Raw genomic sequence first — 19,231 nt, 5'->3', positions numbered from 1 at the left:
CTGGGAGTTTTGCGCATGCGTCACCTCAACGTTCTGCGCGGCACAAAGGAGCTGGGCGGAAACAGCCGAGAGGCGGCGCGGAGGGAACTGAAGAGGCCAAGGCGCTGGTCACGGGCGGAGGGATACGTTTCCATGGGAACACCACGATCTCGCCTGTAAACCTGTGGTCTTCCCGCGGCTTGCCGCCCCGTCCCCTCCCTTCCCCTCCCCCTTTATCTAAACCCCCCGGCTCCTCCTTCCCTTCCCCCTACCCCTTACCCCCTACCTTTTCATTTTCCGGTCTAGGAACCCTCAGCGCTAGTAATCTTAGCACAGGTGCATTAGACCCGCCCATGAAAGACTATACAATTTAACCGCTGATGTTGCAGTTATCGCCGCCTTTCTTTTGGGGGGCCTGACCTAGTCTGCTACTCAGAGATCTTTGGGGCTCATCAGAGGTAACCGGGAGTGTGGCCAGGGTGAGAACTCCACGAACCCCACCATTCTGCGTAATGGCCATTGCACCATAGGCCTCAAAAGGGGTGATGCCCCCGGAGACTCCGGGTGATACCTCCCCTGTCCTACACCGACTCTCCACCCTTTGTAGAACAAGTCACCGATTTAATCTCCAACGTGGTGGTTCTGAGTTTTTGGAGTCTGGGGGACAAAGGAATAGAATTGTGGGAGTTTTTCCTGGTTGTGTTGAAATTGTGACAAGATCCTAAATCCTTAAATCATTTTGGCTAGTAGCCATTCCGAAATTGTTTGCATCTGAAGTACAAAATAATTTATTTGTTCTTCCTTTCTAGTGCTTTCCGCTTTGTATTGTAGTAACATCTCATCCACTAATACTCACATCCTGAGACTTGGGACGTTTAGGTCATCACTGAGTATCTCACCTCAGTGGAGACAGCAGTCATGCTTGATACTCAACCACTCATCATATGTCAAATAAATGAGCACCTTTTCTTTACAGTAGAATTGCTTAAAATCCAGTTTTGATTTTATGCAATGAATTTGCCATACACCAACTTTATAAATACAGAATTAAGTTACTTTTGTCAACCCCCCCATCATAGATGTTATATCATAGACACTTGGAATACATGAGAGTTGGAAATGTTACACATAAAAGAGGAAATACTTAGGTATTTGTAGTTTTATCTTTTTCATCTGTTGTAACTTCACTTGGTGTGTATAGGTGTTTGATGCAGAGTACAAGGAAAGGAGTCCTACTTGGTGAATAAATTATGGATTCTCTCCAGGTAATGCTATAAATTTATACATATATAGTTTATCAAATTATGAAAAGAATTAATCTGTCTCAAGAAAACCTGTTGCAAAAAAATAGAAATTCTATAAAGTGTGTAATGTTTGTTCTCCCCAAATCTTACTGATTTTTTTTTATATCTGCTTAACAGGGTTTTGAAAAGCATTAAATAATTATTATCAACATTTTTATATACTTAATGAAGGAAAAATAAATTCTGTAAAGCCTCACTAATTTCACTTTCTTCTATTCTATTAAGAATTTAATGAATTTATGGAAACTACCATTGGACTAGCATAGATAATTTACTGAAAGATAGTACCTATTATACCACATAGCTCCTAATAGGCCTCAGTGAATATTTTTTGGTTCTGAAGACAAAGTCTATTATACCAAAGAGAATTTCTAAGCAAATAATAATAGTGTAAACAGAAGCAGTTTTTCAACTTATAAAAAAAACTGCCTTCAAATACATTAAAGGAAAAGGGGGAAGCTGGGGATGTAGCTCAGTGGTACAGCACTTGCTTAGCATGCTCTGGGTTGGATGCTCAGCACCACACACACAAAAAAGAATAAACTCCCAATTCTTCTGATATTGGATATTCGATAGGCTCATTACCTGTGATTTATCCCTATTAAAGCAGAACCAATTCTTGATCAGGCTTTGCTAAGCCATGACAAAATAATCATATTGTATACTGTTTCCATACACTATTATACTAAATATTATTTCCCTAAGAACACACAACCAATTCTTTTCACTAAATGTAGGTACAAATCAGGAATATTTTATTGTGCAAAGTACTTTTATTACTGCTGATTCTCTTTGAAATTATTTTTGCCATGTCATTTTCTACCTCTAGAGTTCCATGTCAATCAAGATCACGTTCCCAGATTTATTTTGAATGTGAGAATTATTTAATTCAACTCAACAAATAGCCTAATATTTTCTGATATGAAATATTGAGCAATTCTTAACATATTCCAGCTGTTAAATCTTAGCAATATGATCAGTTTAGGAAAGGAGAGTAATTTACAATCTGTTTACATCAATTTTTAAGTCTGCAGTTCCTACATTCAGTATTTCCAGACTAGCATTAAAGAAAAGTTTACTTTTTAATGGTACTTCCTTCACCATTTTAGTTTCACTTTTAAGCTATTATCACCATTTTAACTTGGATATGAAAACATTAAAACAAGAGGGAAGAAAATTTAAGTCTCTTGCACAAGTATCTATTGTAAGAACAGTCTTTTAATATATATTTATGTATGTACTGTATATGTATGCACTGTAGGTCAGTCCAAACAGCCGTATTCAACTATAGCTTTCTTTTCTTTCAAAATTTTATGATCACTAATCCCTCCAGAATACTATTAGGAAATTCTGGGAAGAAAACATTTATAGAAGCATGTTTATAATTCTTTCATGCTGCATAAAAAATTAACTTCTCATTAGCCAAGTACTGAACTTAGAATCAGTACTAAAGTATGAGAGGTGGGGAGAGCAATAAAGTCCTTTGGCTAACTTGGAAGAGTGAAACTGAAAAGATGAGAAATGTGAAGCAGGAGTGCCCCACTGGGGGGGAGAAAAACTTACTTAAATAAGTGATTTAGGAATGTAAAACAATCTAGGGAATTGTTTCTGAGGAATGCCCGATTGTATTAAAAAGTGTAAAACCATGAAATCTTTAAAGACTTAAGCTAATAAATGGTATTGTCTCTTTCTAAACAAAAGAAAATTGATGAGAGGGACTTGGTATCTTCACTGGAGCTACACAAACAAGCTTGGTTTATTCAGCACTGTCTTGGAAGGAGGGAATCTTGTAGCTAGGAATATTTCAATTACGGAAGTATGGGGTTTGGTTTTGTTTTGTTTTGTTTTGTTTTGTTTTGTTTTGTTTGGTACTGAGGATTGAACCCAGGGACACTTTACCACTGAACTACATCCCTTGTATGTTTATGTTTTATTTTGAGACAGAGCTTCACTATGTTGCTGAGGGTCTCTCCAAGTTTCTAAGGCTAGCCTCAAACTTGTGATCCTCCTGCCTTAGCCTCCCAAGTTGCTAGGATTACAGGTGTGCACCACCATGCCCAGCTATCCCTGGCTCTTTTTCACTCTTTATTTTTAGACAGTGTCTGACTAAATTGCTGAGATTGGCCTGGAATTTGCAGTCATCTTGTCTCAGCCTCTAAAGTAACTGGGATTACAGGTGTGCACCACTGCCCCTGGCTAAAATAGGGATAATTCTTTCAAGTGAAATCCTTCAAGACCATTTTGCATAAGAATTTAACATGCATAGAATTGCTTGGGGTGTTATTAACAATGCAGATTTCAAAGTCTACTCCAAAAATGGTGTTTCCTTAGATATGGGATTCACCTAAGGAACCTATCTTATTAACCAGCTCTGGGCTGTACTTAGGCACTATTTAAGACCATTGTCTTTCCTTTGATTTTATTTGGAGGTACAAGGGTGTTGGACCCAGGAGGGAGCTACATCCCCAGCGCTTTTTTAAATTTTTTTGGTATGAGGGATTTAACTCAGGGACATTTTACCACTGAGCCACATTCCCAGGACCTCGATAAATTGGTGAGGCTGGCCTCAAACTTGGAATCCTCCTGCCTCAACTTCCCAAGTCGCTGTTTACAGGTGTGTGTCACCATGTGCCCAGTTTGTTTGATGTTTTGATGCTGATCTTATAGTCTGTGGAAAAGATTATCTTCTATAAATTAATAAGAACATTTTAGTTAATAAATCCTTCTCTAAGGTGAGAGTACAATGTAATGATTAAGAGCATAAACTCAGCTGGGTGTGGCAGCACACGCCTGTAATCCCAGCAGTTTGGAATACAGAGGCAGGAATCACAAGTTCAAAGCCAGCCTTAGCAATTTAGTGAAACCCTGCCTCAAAATAAAAAGATCTAGGGATGTGATTCAGTGGTTAAGTGCCCCAGGGTTTAATCCCTGGATCCCTGGTACCAAAAAAAAAAAAAAAAAAAAAAAAAGAGCATAAATTCACAGAATATGACAGTTGGGTTTAACTTTTGGCCACTCAGGTTAGCCTACCCTTGACCCTAGAACAAATTATTTAAAATATCTTTACCTTTCCCGCCTACAAAATGGTGTTCAGTAGGAGTACCTACTTCAGAAAGTAGTTAGGATCAGATAAGGTAAACCTAGTAAATAACATTGCAGTATCTAGCAGATCTTGAATATTTAATAAATATTTTCTGTTGAAAGTAATAGTTTGATTAGCTTGTGTCAGTTGCTAAAAATTTGATATGGTGTGCATGATTGACAAAATGGAAATTTTGTTTCTGCAAAGCTGGGGACAAGACTCTAATGGTGACCATCCTTGAATGGTCAGCTAACTCCCTATGAGACATCTTTGCCTTCACTCATTGGCAAACAACAGAATTTTCACTTTTCTTATGTGACCCAATCCACTGAGAGAAAAATATTGACACATTTAAAAAGCAACAATTCAGTTAAGAAATCATCAAGTAAGGTAGATCCCCAGGAATCCCAAATTCAAATTCTGAAAACTTAAGGGTTCTATCCAGAGATAATTGCCTGTGGAATGGGGTGATAAATGTTCATGAGCAATGGAGACAGAATAGGAAGGGAGAGCCAGGGATGTAGCTCAGTGGCAGAACACTTGCCTAGTGTACCTGAAGCACTGGGTTTGATCCCTGGCAAAACAAAGAAAAAGAGATGAGACTGGAAAATTGTGGTCTTTCAAGTTAATCTAGAAAAATTAAGATAAAATTAAAAAAATTAAAATAAAGAGGGAAAAAAAGGCAAATAAAAATCTATTCCAGCTAGTTGTACTCGCTTGTAGCCCCAACTACTTAAAAAGCTGAGGCAGGAGGATCCTGGGTTCCGAGCCAGCCTGGGAACATAGTAAGATCTGTCTCATAAAAAGAAAAACAAAACAAAATCAATTCCAAAGCTTTTGACAGTATATTACAATTCCTTGATCGATAATTAAATTTAAACTACTTATGAAAAAATGGCTTGAAATTCAGGGTTAGGAGAAATTTTATGAGCTCACTAGTCTAACCATCTTGTTTCTCAAATGGAACTAAGACCAAGAGTACAATGGTTTCCAAATCCTGCTACAAGGACCATCAGTCCGAACTTTGACAAAGATTTCTCCAATCTCAGAAAAATAAGAATTATTGCCAAACTCTCTTTTTTGGGAAGAGCTATCCTTTATTTTGCAAATACAATGTAGTGTGTGTGTGTGTGTGTTTTAAAATGTTCCCCCAACTATTTTGTTTTTACAGTGCTAGTGATTGAACCCAGGGCCTTGTGAAGGCTAGGCAGGTCTTCTACCATCGAGTTTCATATGTACCCAGCTCTCCCCTACCTTTTTCAAATGAAAGAATGCTAACAGTAATTTTTTAAATCTTACATGCTTTCTTGATAGATAAAATGTTTGGTTCCTTCCCCACCAATTTATTTCCAATCTTTCTTGTTCCCCAAATCCAAGTATCTAGAGTCTCTAGTAGTGAACAAGTATGAATTTATCCTGTTAAAAAAAATCATGCAGGCACAGTGGTGCACACCTGCGATCCTAGATTCAGGAGCCTGAAGTAAGTTCGTTCCAGGCCAGCCTCACAACTTCACAAGCCCGAGTTTCAAAATAAAAATAAAAAGGGTTGGGGATGTAGCTCAGTGGTAAAGCATCCCTGAGTTCAGTCACCATTACTGAAAAAAGAAAAAAATGTCTATCCTCACTAACAAGTCCAAATATAAAAAACAACACAATATTTTCTCAGGCATTCAGAGAAATGATGTCATACACTTGTAGGTCAGCATGCAAATATGTTTTTAAATATACTTTGGCTCAGCATTCTCATTTCCTGGAATTGATTATAGGAAATAATCAAAGTTAAGCATAAAGATTTACATGCAAAAATGTTTTACAATCTTACTTATAATGTCAAAAATTGGAAATAGCCTAAAAATCAAACAAAAAGGGATTGATTAAATATGGTCATTTAAAAATCACATAGAAAAATTTTTTTTTTCTTTCTGATACTGGGAATTCAACCCAGAGGCGCCTAACCACTGAGCCACATCCCCAGCATCCCCTCTTTTATGTATATATATATATATATTTTACTTAAAGACAGTGTCTTGCTGAGTTGCTTAGGGTCTCTCTAAGTTGCTGAGGATGGCTTTGAACTTGCAAACCACCTACTTTAGCCTCCCAAGTCACTGGGCTCACCAGGAGCAGGCATGCACCACTGTGCCCAGCTATGTAGAAGAATTTTTAACGTCAGAAAAATATTCATGATATACAGTTAAGTAACAATAGCAGACTCCAAAACCAAATATATGTATACTTGCTAGTTTTATAAAAATAAATTTGGACTGGGGTTGTAGCTTAGTGGTAGAGCACTTGCTTAGCACATGTGAGGCACTGGTTTCAATCCTAAGCATCACATAAAAAATAAATAAGTAAAATAAAGGTATTGTGTCCATCTACAACTAAAATATATAATAAATAAATTGTGTTAATAAAAGTAATTTTCTCACTCTTTTGTGTTTCACAGTTTTCTACAATTTTTTTAAAGTGATGGGAGTGCCTGGAGGTAGAAAAGTTCCAATTTGAATTGAAAAATCACTAGTTAGTAGCTGTGTAAACTGAAACATGGTACTATACTTACCATTTTAGGCTTTAGATTTCTCAGGAGAAAATGGAGATAATAAAGGACTGTCTATTGTTGGGGAATATTGGGAGTGAAGTTTACCTGCATTTTGATCATTTTCTGGTTTCTTATGATCTGCACTCTTTTTTTTTTTATTTTTTTTTAGTTGTAGGTGGACACAATATCTTTATTTATTTATTTTTATGTGGTGCTGAGGATCGAACCCAGTGCCTTGAACGTGTGAGGCAAGTACTCCACCACTAAGCCCCAGCCCCATGATCTGCACTCTTATAATAAGACAAAATTAAATGTCATCGTATTTTGAAAAATAATTACAAATACTTTAATTGGAAATAGTAATGGAGAAACTAAGTGGGATAGTTAATAGAAATATAATCAAACATTAGTAATATATATGCTCCCAAACTGTTAACTATGTTGGCCCCTGGGAAGTGGGATTGAGTAGAAGATAGGGAGGTTTTTTTGTTTGTTTGTTTTTGTTTTTGTTTTTTTTTTGCAGGGCTGGGATTGAACCCAGGGCCTTGTGTGTGCAAAGAAAGCACTCTACCAACTGAGCTATATCCCCAACCCTTTTAGTTTTTAATTGTATAGTCTTCTCTATTATTTGAAGGTTTTGTGTTTTTATAAACAAATATAGTACTTCTGTAATGATTTTTAAACGTGGTAACATGCCCTTCCCCACACCCTGAATACTTTTTTTTTTTTTTTTGATTCATTGTACACAAATAGGGTACAACTTTTCATTTCTCTGGTTGTATGCGAAGTAGAGTCACACTGTGTAATCATACAGGTACATAGGGCAATGATGTTTGTTTCATTCCATTATCTTTCCTTCTCCCCCCCACTTCCCCACCCTTCATTTCCCTCTACACAATCCATCCTTCCTCCATTCTCTCCCCTTCTCCGTTATACATCATCATCCACTTTCCAGAGAAAACATTCGGCCTTTGGTTTTTTGGGATTGGCTCGCCTCACTTAGCCCTTTTTTTTTTTTTTCCTTGTCAATGGACCTTTATTTTATATATCTATTTATTTATTTAATTTATTTATTTATATGCAGTGCTGAGGATCAAACCCATGGCCTCACGCATGCCAGGCAATCACTCTACCACTGAGCCACAACCCCAACCCCTCCCCCCATACCTTTTATACTTTTCTTCATACCCCTTCTTACCTTCTGACTTATTTGTTCATTGCATGAGTCTTTACCTAATACAGTGCATAGTGAATGACCTCTAATGGGTTCTCAATAGGATTTGTTAAATTAATTAATTTTACTAAAAATCTATTTCAGCTGGGTGCAGTGGCACATGTCTATAATCCCAGCAACTTGGGAGGCTGAGGCAGGAGGATTGCAAATTCCAAGCCAGTGTCAGCAATTTAGCCAAGCTCTAATCAACTTAGCAAGACTCTGTCTCAAAAAACAAAACAAAGCAAAAGCAAGGCTTAGCGCTCAGTGAGAGCTTGTCTCTAAATAAAATACAAAACAGGACCGGGAATGTGGCTCAGTGGGCTATTGCCCCTGAGTTCAATGCTTGGCATCAAAAACAAACAAACAAAAAAAACCCACCTATTTCAGTGTCTTCAAATAGTTATTGCTCAATTAACATTTGCAAATGAATGATTTTCATTTGCAAAACAGCAACAAAAACTCAACATCCCACTTTATCCTAGGATTATTCTGTCTGGTTACACATCAAGGGAAGTTGTTTATTGCTTATTTATGCACAATTATCCCTATTGGCGCTCTCTCCCCCTGTCTGCCTACATGCAGCTGAGTTTCTCATACAGATTAGCGCTCAAGGTTACTCATACAGTGTTTCTCATCCAGATAATTTTAAGTATGAGGTTAAAATTCTCAAGTTGGTTTTCTCAAGAAACAAACTTTCCTGAATTATGCTGGTTCCACTTATTCTGGCACAATATTGGAAGGCCACTTGATTTTCCATTCCCTCAAATTCCAGGGAGACAGTTTCACTGCAGTTAAATGTCTTAAGTGAGGTGCTAAGGAGGTCCAGGTTTTGTTTTCCATAGAAGCCTTCCATGAAAGGAAAGTTTGGAATATTAAGGTATATTTTCTTGGAATTCTGGGGGAGAGTATAAATCACTTTACACTTCCTTTACACACCTAATCTAGAACCATAGTAAAGATATGTACACTCCCTTTCATTTTTTTCTTCTTCAAAAGCTTGTACTATGCTCCTAATAAGTGTAAGCTTATCATAAAGATAACAAATGTGTGGACTTTGCCCCCAAAGAATCCTAATAAGATATAAACATAAAAACATATACATTATTTACACCAAATTGATTTGACTTACCTCAGATTTAATAACAATTATTCTTCCTTTTGTTTAAAATATTTTTTAGTTGTAGATGGACACAATATGTTTATTGTGCCCGACCAATCTATCATCTCTTAAATTGTCTTAAAATGCTTTTGCCTATATTTTTGTTAGTGGAGTTTTGCCCCCTCTACCACAATTGTCTCCCAATGGCTAAATCTTGTAGAAAGGTTTCCTAGGATTTTCTTGGCTCGTGATCTTATCCCAAAGCTCAGCTGTTCCTAAAAATCTTTTTAAAAGATTTTTTTTCCTAGTGAGAGCCTTCCTCCCTGCTATTGTAAATCTTTAGGCGTAGTTGAAATTATTTCATGTTTGCCCAAGCACACAGAACTGCCATGTACAAAGTAGATGGTCAATAAATTTTTGTCAAGTGACTTTTAAAATAGAAGTTGAAATGCTATAACGTATGGCATGGTTACTATGACTGTGAACTGTGACCTAGACTTGAATCCTGGTTGTGCATACACTGACTTTGGGCAAACCACTTTGCTTCTATTAGACTCGATTTTCCCACACAGAAAAGAGAAATGACAATAATATATACCTCATAGAGTTGTGAGAATTAAATGAGATAACACAAGCAAAGCTTCTGACAGGTATTTTCTTTTTTCCCTGCTTGTAACATGTTGATTGTGAAAATTATGTAAAATAGAATAAAGCACGAATACTAGACTATGAATATTGTGAGGGATGAACCAAATCTAACTTTGTAACCATTGTATGCCTAATTCTTAGCACGGTTGTTGTATCTAAGGTGCCCAGTATATGCTGAATGTTATTAGATAAAAAGATAAACAGACAGTCCTTGATTTACTATGATTCAACTTATTTTTTTGTTTTTACTTTACGATGGGTTTGGCCAGATAATAAATGCATTTTGAATTTAATGATATTTTTGACTTATGGGTTTATGGGGATATAACTTCATTACATAACCTCATCATAAGTCAAAGAGCTCTACAAACTGGCTAAAGTGACTATTTCATCTTGGTTAGTATCTACAAACTGAAAATTGTCATAACCATTTGATAAGTGCTAAATTAGCTTAATGACTAAGTGCCAGTCATTATACTTGGTGGTGAAGACAGATAGAAGAGACACAATCAGAAGACAGACACAAAAATATACACATTCGGGGGCTGAAAATATAGCTCAGTGTTAGAGCACTTGCCTACCATTCATGGGGCCCTATGTTTGATCCCCAGCACCACCAAAAAAGGAAAACAAAAATCCTCTTTACCTGTGCTTTGTATATTGCCTTTGGTCACTATTTATTTATTTATTTATTTATCTGTTAAGGTGTTGGGGGTCAAACTCGGGGCCTCACACATGCTAGGTAAGCATTCTACCACTGAGCTACACTCCAGCCCCTAACACTTTTTTTTTTTTTTTTTTTTTTTTTTTTTTTTGGTACTGAAGATTGAACCCAGATGTGCTTTATCACTAAGCTACATTCCTGGCCTTTTAAATTTTTAATTTTGAGACAGGGTCTTAATATGTTACTCAGATGGGGCTGGAATTTGTGATCCTCCTGTCCCAGTCTCCCAAGTAGCTGGGATTCCAGTGTGCCCTTGTGGCCGTTCTCTGCATCCTTTTCTTTGAATTGTTCCTTTCTGTATCTTCAGTCTCTCCCTCCTCACCTTACTCGAACCTCCTAAATTCCTGCTTTTCCTGGCTTCATATTAGCCTCCTCTAATCTGTTCTCCTCTTTGGGTTGATCTTTCCAAATGAAGAAAACTTGGACAGCATAGAGATACAGAGAAAACATTTCAGACAAAGAACATTTTCACAGAAGAAGAGCAAAAGGAGTGTGACTCAACCCCAGGCAGTGGCATATGCCTGTTAGTCCTAGCAGCTCAGAAGGCTGACGCAGGAGGATTGAGTTCAAAACCAGCCTCAGCAAAAGCAAGGTGCTAAGCAAGTCAGTGAGACTGAGTTTCTAAATAAAATACAAAATAGGTCTGGGGATGTGGCTCAGTGATTAAGTGCCCCTGAGTTCAATCACTGGTACCCACCCCCCCAAAAAAAAGAAGTCTGACTCTGCCTCTATTACCAAAAGCTTGGGGGCTCCTACATGAACAGTCCATAAACCAAACCCCATTTAAAACAATTCCCTAAGTACCTACTATATGCCAGGTTTTGAGTTGTGTGGGAGGAGGGGAGTACAGAATAATATTTTGGGGATATCTACTATATGCCAGATGCTGTTCTGTTTTACATCTATTAATTTTCCTAATTCTTCCAACTACTCTCTGGTAGAGGTGCTATTAATCCCTATTAGCAGATGAGGAAACAGAAGGCACAGTAAGTGACAAGTGGCAGAATTAGGATTCACCTAAGTAATCTAACTTCACACTCCTTGCCTTTCTCCATATTTTAACCCTAGTAATAAGGTTCTAGTAATAAGCAGCTAGGAAATCGTGCCCAGGCTGAGGTCAAGAAAAAAAGGTCAAGAAAGAGACATCTTACTCGGCAAGAGTTTGGTCACCAATGGGAAGATGTGGGAGGAGAGAAGGAAGGGAGTCTAGGGTGAACAATGATACCAACCATCCAGATAGGGAATACAAGAGCAGGAGGAGGAGATGGTGGTTTTAAAGATCAATAGATAATATCATTTTTCCTCCTCTGAGTTCAAAACCCATTCGATATAGATGAAAGACTCAGGTGCAAGGAAAACAAAATATAACCTTTTTGATTAAGTTTATAGTGACTATAGCTTCAAGTGTGCTGCCCAGTGCACTCAGTAATGCTTGACCCCTTAATTAACTGGATTTATCCACCTGGTCCGGCACAGCTGGGGATTGGAACACAAACTCTCCTGTTTTTGATGTCAGACTTTGAAATTGGCTGACTCAAAAAAAAAAAAAAAAAAAAAAAAAAAAGAATTCAAAAGGCATAAAGCCATACTTCGAAGTTTCTACTGTCAACTCAGCCAGAAGTCAGCCCATCAGCCTGGAGTATTCCTCTGGGAATGTTCCTTATGGGAACATTAGGAATAGAGAATAAGTTCACTCTCTTCTAATATCTCTTAAATGTATATTACTGACTATAAAAATATTAATCCTTGAAGTGGGGAAAAGTGAATCTAATAAAAATGTTAGACAAAAAAAAAGTAAATCTTATTGCAGGGAATTTAGTACATTTATAGCTTTTATATGTTCTTTGGAATTAGGTAATTTAGCAATTATGGGACAGAAAGTTGAGTTCACAACTTGCTTTCAAGAAATTTCTAGAGGGGCCTGAAGTGGTGTCACCCACCTGTAATCCTAACAACTCAGGAGGCTGAAGCAGGAGTATCGTGAGTTCAAAGCCAGCCTCAGCAACTTAGTGAGGCCCTAAGCAGCTTAGTGAGACCCTGTCTCAAAATAAAACATAAGGGCTGGGGATGTGACTCAGTGGTTAAGTGCCCCTGGATTCAATCACCAGTATAAGAAAGAAAGAAAGAAGGAAGGAAGGAAGGAAGGAAGGGAGGGAGGGAGGGAGGGAGGGAAAAGAAAGAAAGAGAAAGAAAGAGAAAAGAAAAAGAAAGTCCTAGAAGGGCTGGGAATGTAGCTTAGTGGTAAGAGCTATGAGGCCCTAAATTCAATTCCCCAGCACAAAAGAAGAAGGTGATGATGGAGAAGAAGAAAAGAGAGGAAAGAAGGAATTCCTAGAAATATTTTATAGATACCTTATTTCATTTTGCAATTTATGAATGCCTACTTTGTTCACAGGAGTGTGCTAGAACTGGGATAGAAAGTTAAATAAAATAAAAACCATCCCTTAAAGCTCTCAGGTTAAAGATAAAAGCAAAAGTATGAATAATTATAACAGTGTGAGAAACACTAATAGAAATGTATTAAGAATGCCATCAGGGTGGTTATGTTAACAGATTTAGATAAGGTTCAAAGTAAAATTTTTAGTTATCTTGAATGGAGAATAGTCTATGGCATATAATTTGGTTTAGGCCAGAAGAAAGGGCACTGTCCTCAGGTTGAATTTGGCCATTGCCTAGGTTGCTCTGAATAGCCTAAATCTAGCCACTACTCCCTGTCCCTAGAGCTGGGATCAAACCCAGGGCCTCACACATGGCAGGTTCTGAGCTGCACCCCTAGCCGCTATTTTTGCCACCCAAAGATTAATTTCCCTTCTTATGGACGGCGTGGTTTTCCCACTCAGAATCAAGTCTTTCAGCTAATTGTGTGATAACTCTGCTTTCCAAAGGATAGTGATTATAGTTGCTAATCCCCTGAAACATTACTGAACTCTAAGATGTAAAAACAAGCATTTACCTAAAATAACACTTCTGAGACTATCCCATCTCAGAGACTCACCATCATGTTTTCCTCAGATGTAACATATTTTCCTTTTTCCTTCTACATAAAAATCTGCATCTCTTTCTTCTGTGTTCTTCTCTTTTTCCTTTCTTTTGATTATCCTCCTTGCTTTACCTCTCCCCCTTGTCTTTTTACTTATTGAAATAAAGAATTTAGCCAGGTGCCAGGTGCAGTGGTGCATGCCTATAATCCCAGCTACTCAGGAGGCTGGGTCAGGAGGATCACAAGTTCAAGGACTGCCTAATGAAACCCTGTTTCAAAATGGAAAATTAAAAAAGGACTGGAGTTGTAGCTCAGTTGTAGAGTGCCCCTGAGTTCAATCTCCAGTACCGCAAAACAAACATAATTTAGGTATAAAGTATGTACTTTATTTATATGTACTTCTAACTATTTAATTTAAAAAATTTGATACTAGATATTGAACCCAGCCCTTTTTATTTTTTATTTTGAGACAGGGTCTCACTAAGTTGCTTTAGGGTCTCTCTAAGTTGTTGAGGCTGGCTTTGAACTTGAGATCCTCCTGCCTCAGCCTCCCCAGCTACTGGGATTTCAATGCCACTGCGCCCAACTCTAAAGTATTGTAATGATTACTTTTACGTGACATGTTTGCAGTTTTTACTTTTTAAAGTAAATTAATTGAAACTTTCATGTTACGAATAAGTTATTTTGCTATTTGTAATTGGTCTTCAATTATGCCCACTCCCCAACCTGACCTTGCAATTGTTAAATGACTCCTGGTAGAAGAAATGATTTCCTACCAAGATACTATAGTAATGCTGTGATGACAATTGTTGTATTTGAATTTCTATTTTTTCTAACAGCAACAATGCTAGGAAGTCTTTCTAGTTTATTTGGCTTTCTCCGTATCCACAGTCCTGTGCAACCAGCCATATTGTTTCTCCAAGACCTAGCTAGCTTTCACAGAATGTGCAAGTGCGGAGATGGTGCTAAGAATAGCATGGGAGGGATTTTTCATTTCCATAATCTTATTCTTTGGTCTGGACAATTCACCCCTTCTTTAGTCTTAACTAGAGAAAATGAGTAAATACAGTCTCCTCTCCAGCCAGATTCAAGGCCTTCCTGTTCAGAGGTTTACAGATCTCAGAGTACAGTTCTGCAGTAAAATATACAACAGCATGATCTTGCGAAAACGATAAATTGAAGGAATGGTTACAAAAGAACTCTTCCGTTTATGAAGGATTTACTTTGCAATGTTTTTAAAGCACACGTTTTCTTTAGTAACTTTCAAATGATTTGAACTTTTCAAAAAGCCATCTTATGGGTAAATAAAATTATCTTTTTTCCCCCTTGTCTGACACAGATATCCTTGTGCTGCACCTCACGGCTAGTTGTGCGCTTACCTCCATTTTAACATCAATACCTCACGTGGAGCTTCGGGTGGACTAAGAGACCCTGGTTAAGACAGCAGCAGCTACCCTCATTGCATCCACATCACTCCACCTTGGATATTTCTCATCTCTAAGCGGAGAAGCAAATATGCCTCTTATTCTAAGAAAAAGAGAAAATGATCCGGAGGACAAGTTAAACAGTACACACACTACGCGTACTTTAAGTGAAGGAGAAAAAGATCAGGAGATCAGGTTAAGTAGATCACTTCCTCTAAGTAAAAGAGAAAATGTTCAGGAGGACAAGTTTGAAGATGCCTATGAAATTATCCCTGTGGCAACAACAATGAATCTACTATCTTCCTTGGAAGAATGCACAACTGGATTGTACTTATTTCTAAATAACAGATTCGCAGATGCAATAAATCTCATTCACCCGTGGTCTAAAAACAGCACATACCATGCCCTATTATATAGTATGCTTATGGTTGTCAAAGCTATCCTGACTTTTGATCCACAGGACATACAGATTGGGATGACTGCTGCAAAGGAAGCCTTGAAAACCTGTAATAATTTCCGAAGAAAAACTAGGATAATGACTTTATCTCGAATAGTGAGTAGACAGGGAATAAAAGCTGTCAAAGAAGAAGAATTGCATGCAGAAGTCTGTTATGCTGAGTGTTTGATCTTGAAATCTTCCATAGCATTCATACAGGATGACAGTATGCTTAGTTTTCTTAAAAGTGGGCTCAGCGTTGGGTCAAGTTACCAAATATACAAAGATTGTCAACAGGTATTAACACTAATGCCTCACAACCAAAGCAAAGCCCACAGACACCTAGTTGGTGGAATAAAATTTGGACTTGGATCGTTCAATTTAATGTTATCACTTGTGCCACCGAAGACACTTAGACTTCTCAATGTTGTTGGACTTTCTGGTGACAGAGAGGTAGGTTTGGCTTTGCTTCATGAGAGTGCATCTGAAACCCATATAAATAATATCTTAAGTGTTTTCACTCTACTCTTTTATTACAGTTACATCCATGTAGCTTTCGGTGTTGAAAAAATTTCCAGTTTGGCTACAGAGAACCTCTTCCTCATATACCTCCAGAAATTTCCAAACTGTGTTGTACTTAAATTTTTTCATGCACGTTTTAGTATGCTGAGAGGAAATTTTGAAAAGGCACAGTTGAAATTACATGAGTGCATTTTTACTCAGAATGAGTGGAAGCAGGTTCATCACCTCTGTTACTGGGAACTCATGTGGTGCCACATTTTTCTGCAGGAGTGGAAGCAGGCTTATCAATACGCCCATCTACTGTCTCAACATAGCAGATGGTCCAAGGCAATATATGTGTACAGTAAAGCTATCATATTGGCTTTACTTCCTCCTGATTTTGTGAAATCAGTAAGTGATAACATGACCTCTCTTTTCTTAAATGTGGAAAACCTGAGAATCAAAATTTTAGGCACCCCCGTGCCAATAGAAAAGTTTGTTGCTGAGAAAGGTCAGCGCTATGGCACTACTACAGGCTGGTTTACAGCCCAGCCCCTTCTGGAATTCATTTATGCCTGGAGTGGTTTCCGAGTCATGAGCAAAAAAGTAGAGCTTATTGCAAGCTGGCTATCAATAATTAACAAAGGAAAAGACCTTTTGCAGGAAAATCCAAATGAGGAATATGGCACAGATGACATAAGTTTGTTAAATTTGCTGAAAGGGCTATGCCTGAAACACCTAGGCAAATATTTGAAGGCTGAGCACTACTTTAATCGTGTTATTCAAAAGGAGAAATTTTTAAGATATGACCACTATTTGGTGCCATATACTTACTATGAACTGGGAATTCTGCACTATCTAAAAGGTGATTATGCCAATGCAACAAAATACCTAGACAACATAAAGAACTATAAAGACTATTCCATGGAAGCCCGATTACAGTTTAGGGCACATATAGCCCTTGAACAAATAGCTAAAGAAAAGTGATTTAAACACAGTGTGCTTTTGTTTAGCATAAGTGGAATATCTACAATCAGCAAAATAGTTTGCAGGTAGGAAAATCACTTGTGGAAAAAAAATCCAAGAGGCAGCTGCTAAGAATCTGATCAGTAACAAAAAAGAAAGGAATTGGCCATTTCTTTTTGCTCTCTTTCCTCTTACCTATAAATGTGATGATTAGACTTGCAAATGGAGTGATGTACATTCTTGAAAAAGAAAAGGCAAATGATTTACATTATAAAAGTATTGTCTTAATGTTCATGTTTTTAAAACCTCCAAGGTAATTTTTAACATCTTAGATAATGTATACGACTTGCAAATAAAATAGGAAAAGTAGTCACACTCAGGATACCAGTGCCCTGTAAATGTTTTTTATTTAATTGTTAAAGAAAATGACCTTGAATGTCCTACTGATATTTCAAAACAATGATACATTGAATAGCATAAACTCTGATGGTTTTCCCTCATATACAATCATTTTTATTGGTCTTCTGTATCAGAGAAGAATTTTTCCATTGTGTGAATGGGAGCATTTTTTACTGTTTCATTAGGAAGCTCAAATATGGGTTTATAATTTCCCACAGGATAGAAAAGAAAGATGCATACCCCTCCTGCTTCCACACACATACATATATAAACCCTGGGGAGATAAATGGAAGGGGCCAAAAGGATAGGTCACTGGGTAGAAAGAAAAGATCCTGCCTTTGGAGGAAGAGTTTTGCAACTGAGTAACTCTCCCTTTCATTGTGCTCCCTAAAGTGTAATTCTTACCAAGATCTGCTCTTCAACATAATGAAACCACCTGCATCTATTCACGTGGCTAGGCTAATCAGAGTAAACAGCAACTATAGGGATGAGGCAAGGCTGTTTTACCTGCCTTAGAGATAAAAATCAGTTCTTAATGTTTAGACCAGTAAGTCTGGCTAAATATATCCTTCCTCCTTGTAGTCACCCTTTAAAACAAGTTGCTGGGAAAGTGTTGCTTGCTGAAACACATTAGCGCAGTACATTATCTTAACACTTCGGGCGTCCAAACAGCCAGTTGGAGCACAATGAGGAGCCAATAGTTCATATTTAGCATTAAATGCTTTTGAAAACATTTTCCTCGTAAGTTAAAAATAAACTTTTAAGTGAACAACTGAACTTAATTATTCCCTATTATTTAATTAGTATGGTATAGTGGTTAAGAGGATGGATGCTGGGGCTGCAATTATGGCTCAGTGGTAGAGCGCTCTGGGATCCATCCTCAGCACCATACAAAAATAAAATAAAGGTATTGTGTCCATCTACAACTAAAAAATATATTTAAAAAAATACCTATCTCATGGTTTTACTATGTTAAGGTAGAGCCAATAAGCTTTTTTTTTCATTATTACTGCTACTACTGAAACCAAAATTACAGGTAATCAGGTTGAATCGGAGAATGGAGGCCATCTGAGTCTGGGAAGTTGGAGACCACCCCTCAGAGATTGGAATGTCAATGTCTTCAGAGCCCTTTTGATCACCAAGCTTAGATACCTGCCTATACTACTACTCCTAAAAAGCTGCAGGCAGGGAATCACTAATTAATACCCCCTGGGCCCCTGCCTAAATCACTCCATTTGGCCTTCCTCCCTATGAAATCCCCACCCCCCCATCTGCTTCTCACCTTTTTGCCATCTCACAGGCATTTCCTGGGCCTAATCACATAGACAATAAGGAGAGAGAAGGTGGGGAGAGAGCAGGAGATAATCTATAAAAAGGGCAGGGCCCGTTCACAATTGTAAGTGCAAAAGGACCAGAAGCAGACCTCAGCAGATTCAGAGAAGCCTTATTCTTTCGAGGACTCGGACTCCACTTGGGGTCCACTTTCCGGATGGGAAAATGGCCATCAGTTACAGAGGGGATTATGGTTTTATAGGGTACACTGATGTAATTATTGGGAGCTGTGTAGGTGCAGTTTTGACTGTGAGGGGCTAGTTGAACAAGTTAAAATTTTAATTTAGGATGGTAGTTGTAAAAACGTTGAAATTCAGTGTGTCTGGGCTGATAGAGTCCAGATGCCGAGGGATAAGTACTCAAATCTTGCCCCTTGGTATTTGCTGTGCTTCCATTTGGACTACTTAGCCATGGGGGAAGGTCATGATTTAGGGCCCAGCATTCAGTATTCACCCCTTTCCCCCAGGGTCCACTGTTCCTTGGCTAGTTCCCCTTCCTCCTCCTGAGTCACACCTCTCTCCAGTTTTCTTTGGGGGCTATGTTGCAGGAATATTATTTTCCATAACCCTTCAACAATAATATTACATTATTCATCAGAGCAA

At 37.9% G+C, this 19,231-nt stretch overlaps 1 protein-coding gene across 5 annotated transcripts; it reads left to right on the top strand.

Annotated features, from left to right (window-relative positions):
* Positions 1 to 56: 56 nt before the first annotated feature.
* Positions 57 to 17,280, top strand: LOC306644212 (tetratricopeptide repeat protein 39B-like). Of its 5 annotated transcripts, none has more exons than XM_079110907.1 (3): positions 57 to 155; positions 1,181 to 1,244; positions 14,911 to 17,280. In XM_079110907.1, the coding sequence occupies exon 3, from the start codon at positions 15,087 to 15,089 to the stop codon at positions 16,917 to 16,919; it is 1,833 nt and encodes a 610-aa protein (XP_078967033.1). In that variant the 5' UTR covers positions 57 to 155; positions 1,181 to 1,244; positions 14,911 to 15,086; the 3' UTR covers positions 16,920 to 17,280. The 5 variants fall into 5 exon arrangements, with proteins under 5 accessions (XP_078967033.1, XP_078967032.1, XP_078967030.1 ...); XM_079110906.1 differs by having other exon boundaries at positions 57 to 437; XM_079110904.1 differs by having other exon boundaries at positions 57 to 458.
* The last annotated feature ends 1,951 nt before the right edge of the window (positions 17,281 to 19,231 follow it).

Source organism: Sciurus vulgaris, assembly GCF_902686455.1.
Source record: "Sciurus vulgaris genome assembly, chromosome: 14".
Classification (NCBI taxonomy): Eukaryota; Metazoa; Chordata; class Mammalia; order Rodentia; family Sciuridae; genus Sciurus; species Sciurus vulgaris.
Note: the sequence above shows the minus strand (reverse complement) of the source record. Positions and strands in the feature narration are given on the sequence as shown.